The 12,862-nt window shown below is 43.4% G+C and overlaps 1 protein-coding gene across 1 annotated transcript in view; it reads right to left on the bottom strand.

The window, feature by feature from the left end:
• lamb2l (laminin, beta 2-like) overlaps window positions 1-12,170 on the bottom strand; it is a 45,679-nt gene extending 33,509 nt beyond the window's left edge. Inside the window, 2 exon segments of the mRNA XM_070444626.1 lie at window positions 11,403-11,474; window positions 11,992-12,170. Coding sequence (XP_070300727.1) covers window positions 11,403-11,474; window positions 11,992-12,037 — 118 coding nt within the window. The 5' untranslated portion in view covers window positions 12,038-12,170.
• Window positions 12,171-12,862: the final 692 nt, after the last annotated feature.

The following is a 12,862-nucleotide window of genomic DNA, read 5'->3' as shown; positions in this document are numbered from 1 at the left end:
GAATTCCAGTAAAGGAGAAGTAAAGCATTCACACAAGGCAATATGCCACTGGGCCTTAATTAACCCGAGGCATTCAGCTACTCACACACATGTACAGGTACAGTAAAGCTGCAGTTAAATCAAAGTGTGACCTTTGGAATGTTGATATCTGCTCATATCCGACTCTCCCTGGGCAAACAGAAAAGTCTGTTTAGGAGTGCTGTACATTAGCCCACAGAGAATACCTGAAGTTCACCAGAGATGTAGGACAAAGATAGCGGGGGGTCGGAGTGACTGTGATGCCTAGGACCCCTCCCTGGCTGTGACAAGCTATCTCTGACCGTGATACAGAGCCTAATGGCTTCTCTAAGCTGCAATGTCGGTGTGTTGCATGACTGGACATTGGAAGGGGCAATCTTCTGTATCTCAGTGTGTTGAATTGTCCACCTCACTATGGTTCACTATGATGACAGTATGTGATGTTGTAGGTATATCTTCCCTTCATATGACTTTTCTATTTTCTCACCGTTGTTGAAATATACAGTGCACCTAGTCTGGGTTTTGGCTGATAATTACAAGGCACCACTGCAAAAGGGTGCTCTGTTAGCAGACAACACACACATATCATTTTTCTAAATAGCTCTGACTTCTTAGACTTGACAGTGATGTCAAGCCCCCTCCTCTCTGGTGGGTGATACGATATCTGTAATATATCCTTTACCTTGTTTTCTCCTGCACCGACTAGCAAAGAGAATGTGTGTGCATGTGTGTYTGTGTGTGTGTGTGTGCATGTCTTTTGTAAGAGTGTATTTGGGGAGGGCCCTAGTAAAGCCACCCCAGGGTCTGCCTTCACCTACTCTGTTATTGCATTCATCTGTCTTTCCCCCCCCCAAAATGACAAAAATAACAACGACATACACTTCAAAGAGCATTTCAAATCTGACCTAAGGACCCATTGTTTAATATACAGTAGACCAGTGTAGACGCTGTTGTCCCTTCTGCTCAACGCCTCTTCGTGTTTTATTAACTCAGGAGAAGGTACAGTACAGATGCTCACGAAAATCACTGATGAAATTGACATATATAAAGTAAAACTACCATTTACATCACGGGTCTCAAATAACACCTTTTTAGATCATTCCTGACGACATGTGTGAGAACGTTACTGTTAGATCGGGTCCTAATGCTAACGTATTGGAGCGTGCAGAGAAAAACACAGGGCTTTCGTAGGTTTCAAAACTGCTGTTGACAACAGCTGGTTTCTCAGTCTGATTAGAGCGTTGGTCAAGCATGTGTCTGTACGCCGCCCGCCACGTAGCTACACACACACGCATGCCGAAGAAGGAAGGCGTAGGCAGACACACACTTGCCTAACATCCCATCTCCCTTCTGTACCGGGCGCTACAGTAAAAATGCAGGGAGACTGCGAGAGGGGAAACGTGTATTTATTAAGAAAAACATTCCAGGTGTCAGACACGGACTGTTCCAAACACTCCGCCCCCTTCCCACAATGCCCCTGTGCAGAGGTAGAACATGTGTGTTGGAGTGTGGAGGGCCCGTCCAACATGCTCTGTGGTGCTTATCTCTATACGGGCTGGGACAGGGGACCAGGGAGGGCAGAGGAACCAGGCTTAGGCAGTCAGGCTGACAGCATATGGATCCTCCACGCTACTGGGCTTCAGTAGTACAGCTGTCTTTCTTCTGGGAGTCAAGGCTTAATCCACACACCACCTGACACTTTCTCAGCCACTGGAATGGAGCACTGAGCTGAGCAGTGAATCCATTGTCTGTCAGAGCTGCTAGGGCCAGGACCTATCAACCRCTGTTTCCTCTACTGGATCTAACACGGTTTACTGTGCTCAGAGATCATCTCTCCATAGGCTATTCATCAGTTGGTCCACTGCCCTCATAACTGTCATTGTTGACCCATATCCAATAACAGCAGCTCCTACAAACTGTGTCTGGATCCTCACTCCCTATTTTTTTAACATATTATTTAACTAGACAAGTCAGTTTAGAACAAATTCTTATTTTACAATGACGGCCTACCCCGGCCAAACCATTCCCCTAACCCGGACGACGCTGGGCCAATTGTGCGCCGCCCTATGGGACTCCCGATCACGGCCGGTTGTGATGCAGCCCAGTGATGCCTCCAGCACTCTAGCACTGAGATGCAGTGCCTTAAACCGCTGCGCCACTCGGGAGCCCAAGTGTACTAGTCAAGCATACAGCATACAGCATCAGAGCTCCAGTGATCTGTTGGATTTGAATCCAGTCCCTTCAGGTCCCTCTCTTCTTTGACACCATATTACAGTCAGTGGAATGGCCTCCCAGCCCTAAAGCCCAGTGTGTGAGTCACTATACTGTCATCATTAGACAATCCCATGAATTGAGTCAGATAACTATAGGGGGCTGTGCTGTGATTGGAAGATTTGTACACATTCTCACTGATGGTTAATTTAACATTGAACATGACCAGTGGAGGCTGCTGAGGGGAGAACGGCTCATAATAATGGCTGGAATAGATTAAATGGAACGGTATCCAAAACATGGTTTTCATGTGTTTGATACCATTCCATCCATTAAACTCCATTCCAGCCATTATTATGCCTTACAGAATAAGGCATAATAAATACAGCCTTCCTCCCCTCAGCAGCCTCCACTGAACAGGACACAGTCTAGAAAATATCCAGTTCTGTATTGATTGTACAGTAGGGCAGCACATAGCAAAGCACCAATTGATACAGATGGAAGGTAAAAGGTAACACTTCCACACARTTGCAATACATGTTTCCCAGTTACAGTCATTAACAGAGAATATGACCCAGATTCCTGACTGCAGAGGAGTGAGGAGAAAAGGGCACATATCCCAGAATACCTAGCAGTCTGAACTTTGTGCCAGTGCCACCCAGGGAAGGAGGCAGAGGGAGGGTTTACGAAAATCACAAGACCCGGTAATCTGTCTTTAACTGGATTAGAGCTGAGTTCCTGGGAAAGAAACGATGACGCCCAGGTGGAAGAGGAGTGGCGAACGGCTGTCTGGCTCCTGGGCTGGGAGGACAGACAGACAGTAGTCACCGGAACACACTTCATAGCTCACTGGCTGCATATACTGTATGTGTGTGTGGACCGGACCCCTCTGTCAAAACACACCTCAGTCACCAATGAACCCTYAAGAGGCCCATTCTGACAACCATACAGAGACAAGAGCTGCTGCTAGTAACCTATCATTTGCCAGACATTCCAGAAATGCCCCAAATTCTGTTGGATTTAAATAACAGATTTTCAACTGAATCTTACCCTGTGAGATTACCGAATAAGGTGGTGTTGCATGAACAGAGAAGTTAAAAAATAATCATTCAGAGCATCAAAGCTTTCAGTGCTCACTGTTCTGGCATCTTAAGTTATGGTGGTGGAACCCTGTCATACAGAGGGAACCCCTGAATTCTGTCATTCTCAGGTTCCATCCATTCAACCCTGGTTATATTTTACAGCGAACTCCTATACCTTTTGTGTGTTGTATAGCAATTACCATTACGTAAACAAAGGGTGGAGCTGCAAGTGCAAAGCTATACAGATCCATTACTGCATCAGATCTCGCCTGAACAGCTGTCTGAGGAGTGGCTCCTCTTTTGTAGTAAGAGACTGGTGAAAGATCAGAGGCAGGATCATCAGTCAGCAGAACAATGGCAGCAACACAGTAAAGCAGAGACAAATCCCTTCTCTGCATAAAACTCAACCTGCGCTGTGCTGCGCTGCTCTGGAGGAAACACCATACACACCTGCGGTTTAGCGCCCTGTGCTACAATAAAAAAGTTACAATACATCACATCAGACTTTCTTTGAATCTTTCAATATGTGTGTTTCTAAAATGTGTCAAAACATCACATTACATGAATGGCTGTCTATAGTAGAGGCCGACCGATTCATCGGAATGGCCGATTAATTAGGGCCGATTTCAGGTTTTCATAACAACCGGAAATCGGTATATTTGGACACCGATTTGGACCCAACATTATTTTTACACCTTTATTTAACTAGGCAAGTCAGTTAAGAACATATTCTTATTGTCACGCCCTGACCTTAGAGAGCCTTTTTATTTCTCTATTTGGTTAGGTCAGGGTGTGATTTGGGTGGGCATTCTATGTTTTCTATTTCTTTGTTTTGGCTGAGTGTGGTTCTCAATCAGAGGCAGCTGTCTATCGTTGTCTCTGATTGGAGATCATATATAAGTTGTCATTTTCCGTTTGGGTTTTGTGGGATCTTGTTTTCTGTATAGTTTCTTTGCCTTACAGAACTGTGCGCTTTCGTTTTTCACTTTGGTTATTTTGTTTGAGTGTTTTTTGACAAATAATATCATGAACACTTTCCACGTTGCGCTTTGGTCCACTCCTTTCGACGAGAGCCGTAACACTTATTTTCAATGACGGCCTAGGAACGGTGGGTTAACTGCCTTGTTCAGGGGCAGAACGACATATTTTTACCTTGTCAGCTCGGAGATTCAATTTTGCAATCGTTAACTAGTCCTTCGCTCTAACCACCTGCTTTACATTGCACTCCACGAGGAGCCTGCCTGTTACGCGAATGCAGTACGAACCCAAMGTAAGTTGCTAGCTAGCATTAAACTTATCTTATAAAAAACAATCAATCAATCATAATCACTAGTTAACTCCACATGGTTGATGATATTACTAGTTTATGTAGCGTGTCCTGCGTTGCATATAATCGATGCGGTGCGCATTCGCGAAAAAGGACTGTCGTTGCTCCAACGTGTACCTAACCATATACATCAATGCCTTTCTTAAAATCAATACACAAGTATATATTTTTCAACCTGCATATTTAGTTAATATTGCCTGCTAACATGAATTTCTTTCAACTAGGGAAAATGTGTCACTTCTCTTGCAACAGAGTCAGGGTATATGCAGCTGTTTGGGCCGCCTGGCTCATTGCGAACTGTGTGGAGCCTATTTCTTCCTAACAAAGACAGCCAACTTCGCCAAACGGGGGATGATTTAACAAAAGGGCATTTGCGAAAAAAGCACAATCGTTGCACGACTTTACCTAACCATAAACATCAATGCCTTTCTTAAAATCAATACACAGAAGTATATATTTTTAAACCTGCATATTTAGCTAAAAGAAATCCAGGWTAGCAGGCAATATTAACCAGGTGAAATTGTGTCACTTCTCTTGCATTCATTGCARGCAGAGTCAGGGTAGATGCAACAGTTTGGGCCGCTTGGCTCGTTGCGAACTAATTTGCCAGAATTTTACGTAATTATGACATAACATTGAAGGTTGTGCAATGTAACAGGAATATTTAGACTTATGGATGCCACCCGTTAGATAAAATACGGAACGGTTCCGTATTTCACTGAAAGAATAAACGTTTTGTTTTCGAGATGATAGTTTCCGGATTCGACCATATTAATGACCTAAGGCTATGATTTGATAGAGCAATCTGACTCAGCGATGGTACGCACCAGCAGGCTCGTAAGCATTCATTCAAACAGCACTTTCGTGCGATTTGACAGCAGCTCTTCGCAATGCTTTAAGCATTGCGCTGTTTATGACTTCAAGCCTATCAACTCCCGAGTTTAGGCTGGTGTAACCGATGTGAAATGGCTAGCTAGTTAGCGGGGTGCGCGCTAATAGCGTTTCAAACYTCACTCGCTCTGAGACTTGGAGTAGTTGTTCCCCTTGCAGAGGCAGGCTTTTGTGGAGCGATGGGTAATGCTGCTTCGAGGGTGGCTGTTGTCGATGTGTTCCTGGTTCGAGCCCAGGTAGGAGCGAGGAGAGGGACGGAAGCTATACTGTTACACTGGCAATACTAAATGCCTATAGAAATCCAATAGTCAAAGGTATATGAAATACAAATGTATAGAGAGAAATTAAGTTCCTATAATAACCAACCTAAAACTTCTTACCTGGGAATATTGAAGACTCATGTTAAAAGGAACCACCAGCTTTCATATGTTCTCATGTTCTGAGCAAGGAACTTAAACGTTAGATTTCTTACATGGCACATATTGCACTTTTACTTTCTTCTCCAACACTTTGTTTTTGCATTATTTAAACCAAATTGAACATGCTTCATTATTTATTTAAGGCTAAATAGATTTTATTGATGTATTATATTAAGTTAAAATAAGTGTTCATTCAGTATTGTTGTAATTGTCGTTATTACAACAACAAAAAATGAAATCGGCCGATTAATCGGTATTGTTTTTTTTTTGTCCTCCAATAATCGGTATCAGCGTTGAAAAATCATAATCGGTCGACCTCTAGTCTATAGTCGTAAACTACTCATGAAACATCAACAAATTTTCTGTCGACTAAACATTCCCTTGTTTCTTCAATGTTAACTAATCTAGCCTAAGGTGGGCTGGGTTGACTGTCACCTTCATAGCTGCAGCGGGATTATTCTGTCACATTATGCAGGCTGTGTTAACTACTGCACATACTCTCCATATCTGTCCGGTGGTTTGACAAATCTGCCAAGGGAAGTCATTGGCACTGGAGTCTGTGGTGCTGTGACAGGAGGGGGGTCAGCATCTGAAACAAGTAAGTGCAACTCTGTGTCACACTCTGGGTGTTCCTCTCCACCTTTTGGAGAAGTCTCTGGAGCAGGGAGTACAGGAGGGGACTAAGCACACATCCTGGAGGTGCCCCCGTGTTGAGGGTCAGCGTGGCGGAAGTGTTATTTCCTACCCTCACCACCTGGGGCCGTCCCGTCAGGAAGGTTCTAGCAAGATTTCTTCTATGTGTCCATGTCTGTGTCCCATTTGTTTGAAGCGGTAGCTCTAGCCWCCAAGACAGCTTCTACCCCCAAGCCATAAAACTTCTAAATACTCATAAGGCTGCTAAATAGTTAATTAATGGTTACCTAAACTATCTGCACTGACCCTATGCACACTCACAAGACTATATATACACACCATATACACAGTTACACACACACTAGACTGACACTCTCACAAAAACCCACACTCACATACGCACACACACGCATACCAACAACACAAACACACATACACACATGCATACCGACACAAGACACACACACACACTTTTACACTCATCATATGCTGCTGCTACTCTTTATTTTACTCTTATTATTATCTATCCTGATGCCTAGTCACTTTACTCTGCCTACATGTACATATCTACCTCAAATACCTCATACACCTACCTGCACATTGATCTGGTACTGGTACTACCTGTTTATAGCTCCATTTTTGTGTGTTTTACTCCTCTTGTGTTACTATTTTTCTTTATATATATATATATATATATATATATATTAATCTGCTTCGTTGGGAAGGGCTCATTAGCAAGCATTTCACAGTTTTGGGAGACCCAACCAAATTCACATAGAAATGTGAGTTGTAGATATGTCATTCTCATTGAAAACAAGTCTAAGAAGCGTTGGATCTGTTCTACTTGTGCTATTTCTATGCTTCCCGGTCTTAAGTTCGGTTTTTACGTATTTTAGTTTCAGTTTTGTACACCAGCTTCAAACTGCTGAAAACACAATATTTTTGGTTATGGAAAAAATATTTCACAGCGGTTTAGATTGATTATAATGATTATCTACACTATACTTGCTTGTTTTGTCARGTAAACTGAAATTAGGCAAACTATTKGAATTTTAGCAACCAGGAAATATCTTTAAGTCTACACCCTTTGTATTTGGTGCATGTGACAAATCAAATTTGATTGATTGATTTGAGGAAAGTGGTGAATCAGTCTGTATGTGCAACTGCTGCAGAGCATAGAGACTGGGCTTTCTCTGCTTTCTCACACTGCTGGTAATGAAGTTGTGCTCTAATAGCCCTCCCTTTCTCTATCACCCCTTTCTTTCGAATATGGACACTAATGAGCTTTTCTTACTCTCACACCCTTGCTGTGCTCTCTCTTTTCTCTATGTAGTTTACAACCACCAATTACTGACCTCTGTCTTCCTTCTCCTCCTCTCCTCCCTGTTATACCCTCCTTGCCTAGTCTCTCCTACTTTCCCTTCCTTCCAGCCTTGATTTTTGGCTGCATAAATATGGGATATGTTAAATAATCTAATCCTTCAAACTTTAATTTCAGTGTGCTGTGCAATAGGATTCTCCAGACCACAGGGCTAAACTGTCTGATCTAATTCTTATCCAACCCACCGCTGGAGAGAGGCAACAAAAAAGCAGTGGTTCTGTTTGAGAAATAGAAGCTTGCCAGCTCACCTTGGCAAGCTTCTATTTCTCAAACAGAACCACTGGTTGGAAGGGAAAGTAGGAGAGACTATGCAAGGAGGGTATAACGGGCGAGGAATTTACCACATTAGTCTCCGGCTTCTTTAATAAGTGCATCGACGACGTAGTCCCCACAGTGACCGTACGTACATATCCTAACCAAAAGCCATAGATTAAAGGCAAAATCCACACTGAGCTAAAGGCTAGAATGAAGCTTTCAAGGAGTGAGACACAAATCTGGACGCTTATAAGAAATCCCACAACGTCCTCCGAAGAACCATCATTTTTCAAGTAGACCACTTGAGTCCCTGTACCCAAGAACGCCAAGGTAACCTGCCTAAAAGACTATAGCACTCACATCTGTAGCCCTGAAATGCATTGAAAGGCTGGTCATGGCTCACATCAACACCATCATCCCAGACACCCTGGACCCACTCCAATTCGCATACCGTCCCAACAGATCCACATATGATGCAATCACTATTGCACTCCACAATGCTCTTTCCCACCTGGACAAAAGGAACACCTAAGTGAGAATGCTGTTCATTGACTACAGCTCAGCGTTCAACACCATAATGCCCTACAAGCTCATCACTAAACTAAGTATCTGGGATTAATCACCTCCCTCTGCAATTGGGTACTGGACTTTCTGATGAGCCGCCCCCAGGTGGTGAGGGTATGCAACAAAACATTCGCCACGCTGACCCTCAAAACGGGTGCCCTTCAGCGGTGCGTGCTTAGCCCCCTCCTGTACTCCCTGTTCACCCACAACTGTGTGATCGCACACGACTCCAACACCATCATTAAGTTTGCTGACGAAACGACAGTGAAAGGCCTGATCACCGACAACGATGAGACAGCCTACAGGGAATCGATGGGGTTGTAGTGGACACGATCGAGAGCTTCAAGTTCCTCGGTGTCCACATCACTAAGGACCTTTCATGGTCCAAACACACCAACACATTTGTGTAGAGGGCACAACCATGCCTCTTCCCCCTCAGAAGGCTGAAAAGATTTGGCATGGGCCCTCAGATCCTGAAAAAGTTCTACAGCTGCACCATCGAGAGCATCTTGAATGGTTGCATCACCGCTTGGTATGGCAACTGACTGGCATCCGACCGCAAGGCGCTACAGAGGGTAGTGCGTACGGCCAATTACATCACTGAGGCCGAGCTCCCTGTCAACCAGGACCTCCATAACAGGCAATGTCAAAGGAAGGCCTTAAAAATTGTCAAAGACTCTAGCCACATAAGTCAGTCTGTTCCCTGTGCTACCGCACGGTAATTGGTACCAGAGAGCCAAGTCTGTGACAAAATGGCTTCTGAACAGCTTCTACCCCAAAGCCATAAGACTGTTGAACAGTTAATTAAACGGCTACCCAGACGTTCTGCTGGGTAAGCATTTCACGTTAAAGTCTATAGTTGTTTTATTCGGCGCATGTGACAAATAAAAGTGTCTTTGATTTGATTTGAAAGAACCACAAACACAGGGTTCTGAGCGAGGTAAGTTCAGACGTTACACTCCAAAAAAATACTGGGTTAAAAACAACCCAACCTTAACATGTGATAACCACAGAACAGATGACCTGGGATGACATTTACTCTCCGGGGAGGCCAAAAAGGACTATCTTAAAGGCTTACACAAGTGTACTAAGCCACGCCTCCATAACCCAGCATCTAAAACCCAGCATCAATAACCCAGCAGTTTTGTAAAGAAAACAACCCATAAGTGACCCAATGCCTGCAACCCAGCAACACAGCATTTCTTTGKGTGTAGTGTGACTGGAGGAGTGGAGACAACAGTGAGTTGTTGTGGCCTGTGGGACTCTTATGTATAGTACAAGGTCATCAAGGCCTGTTTTCAAAACCAGATGCCTCAAACTATTGTTGTCCTCCAGTGTGGGAGTCTACGGCATAATATGCCCATAGCTGATTCAGGTAAGTAAGAGTTGGAAATTTGTATTTTCAATGCTCAATAAACTCATGAAATACAACATTCATCCTGGTGTTCAGGGTAAGCAGCTGATTCTGAGTGACAAACATCAACAATATGTATTTCAACACTGAGAGTATTTGTGTACTCAGAGCGCTGTGGTTCTGAATGGGGGTGATGAGAGGACTCTAGTCTAGTCGCCCCTCTCTCTGGTGAACAGTTTCCCCTGTCTTTTGTGTGTACCTTTCGTCGGTGAGTAGAAAGCAGAGGCGCTCACACACAATACTCTTAATTGAACCTCTTCAGAGAGGGCGCAGCCATGTGTGTCAACAGTTAATGACAGAGGAGGGAAAACACGAGTGTGGATAATAAAAGAGTCAGGAGAGAGAAAGGGGAGCCATGTCTGTCTGTTGACAGGACCAATAATAACACAATGTCTGAGGGGCTGTTTAGAATCAAGGTCTATAGAGTTAGTACACAGACATACAGATGTAGAATCTTAATTTGATCACCCTGTTGCAGGAGAACTTTCCTGCAATGGAAAAACATTTTTATTTTGTTTATTTGGTCATGTTTTTTTGGTTTTTTTGGGGGGGGGGGACATTTAAATGTGTAGTGTATTTTAGGTTGAACCATTTACTGAAGTGGGTTAAATCAGGGTCACACTGAGTGTTTCTTGATAGTCTTAAACAAATCTACTTTGAAACAAAAGTATACACCTCACACACATGGTTATGTGTATAAGACACCTGTACCATGTCAGATATAGAGTTGAAATGTATTACATTTTGAGTTTGCATCCCAATATTACACTTTATATAGATCACAGAAGACTGAAATAACAAAACCGTTTGACATAGAAACACCAGATTTGAAAAAGATTATGTATAATAATTATGAAATTGTGAAAAATATGAATAACATTCCACCCATGAAGCCACTAGGTCATTTGACTGCAGGAAAGGGCAACAACGGCTTCTGAAGTTGGCAATTTCCACTTTGAAATTACGACAAACGTACCAACCCTTACATAAATGTCCATAATGTCCATAATCCACATAATAATTTACATTTCCTGTTGCTGCAGGATTATTGTCCTGCTGTAGKAAACTMGCTCTAATTAAGATCCTACATCTATATTGTCTGAGATGTGTTGTTCATCTGCCACCAAMACAGATAATACATCACCTTAGAGACCTACTGTAATACAGTGTTTACAGTGAGCAGGATAAAACTGAAACGTCCACTCACCTAAAATAAATATGCCCAGATATGCAGCCATGGCGGATGTCAGTCGATTTTGACAGAAGGCCATCCGGAAGGCTGAAACACAGAGTAGGAGAGAGTATGTGTGAATAAGACAAAATATACCCAATCTTTTTGGTCTTCAATGTCATAATATCATAATTTTGCATCATAATACACAATGATCCTCCATTGAAATGCTGGAGGGCCCAACAATTTATATCAATAAATCCATTAGGAAATGTGTGTATGTGCTGCTGACCCTAACCCACTGGACCACAGGGGGTCAGGGGTGCCTCTGTGACCGTGTCGTGACACTGTGGAGAGAAAGGAGTTGTGTGTGCACAGTCTCCACAAACACAGCTCTAAGGACTGAATGTGACCGAGCATGTTCCCTACAGATCTGTGCGTGGGAACACAGATTACAGATGTCCAACTATTCTAATCTGACTTGGCTCAAACAAATTAAAGTTGTTGTCAAATAGTACTACATCCTACCAAGTGACAATAGTACAATTTCTAATACTTTTTTCAATATGGGTTAACATGGTAAATATTTTTTAACATCATCCCACCAGCAATCCTTCAAACAAACCTTCAATACAGAACACTGTACATCTGCATCTGTAACAGACTAACATGTACTAGTAGTGAGGCCGAGGGATGCCGGTACCACACAGTGATGTCATATCCATTGTACAGGGATAGCTAACTCCCCGTGCTGCTGTTCTCATATGGCCAATGACCAAACCTGGATGGCTCCTCTATAATGCAGAATAACAAGAGAAAAATGTTACAATCCCAATAAAATAAAAAACTCTGCAGTGTTACAATCCCAATAAACTCAGCAAGCTGAGTATTGACAAGTAGAATTACAGCGGGGAAAACGTGAAAGAAAACAACAAGTGGCTATTGCACTGCGGAGTTCCCTATCGCTGCTTGGTTCCCTACCTACTGCAGCCTGGGGACAGAGGGGCTGGGGGCTGGCTGGCTGGTGGGTCTCTCTGTGGGTATAAACCCTTGAGAGGATCAGGGCCCCTCACTGCAGCCACTCTACTCTGCTGAAGAATGTCCAACACTGGGACAGGACAGCTCTGCATCATAATGTCACTYCCACAGTTTCCCACCAACATAAAACAACCACAGGGAGAACAGTTAAGAGCAAATTAAGTGATTTTAACACAGCTGACAGTTTTTCACAGAAACAAGACAACCTGCCACAGAAACCTGCCAGGTTACCACAGAAACAAGACAACCTGCCACAGAAGCCTGCCAGTTTACCACAGAAACAAGACAACATGCCACAGAAACCTGCCAGTTTACAACAGAAACAAGGCAAACAGTGCCACAGAAACCTTGCCAGTTTACACAGAAACAAGACAACTGCCACAGAAACCTGCCAGTTTACCACAGAAACAAGACACCTGCCACAGAAACCTGCCAGTTACCACAGAAACAAGACAACC

The sequence above is a fragment of the Salvelinus sp. IW2-2015 genome, linkage group LG7, assembly GCF_002910315.2.
Source record: "Salvelinus sp. IW2-2015 linkage group LG7, ASM291031v2, whole genome shotgun sequence".
NCBI classification, from domain to species: Eukaryota; Metazoa; Chordata; class Actinopteri; order Salmoniformes; family Salmonidae; genus Salvelinus; species Salvelinus sp. IW2-2015.
The sequence above is the reverse complement of the archived record's forward strand: the minus strand, read 5'-3'. Positions and strand labels throughout refer to the sequence as shown.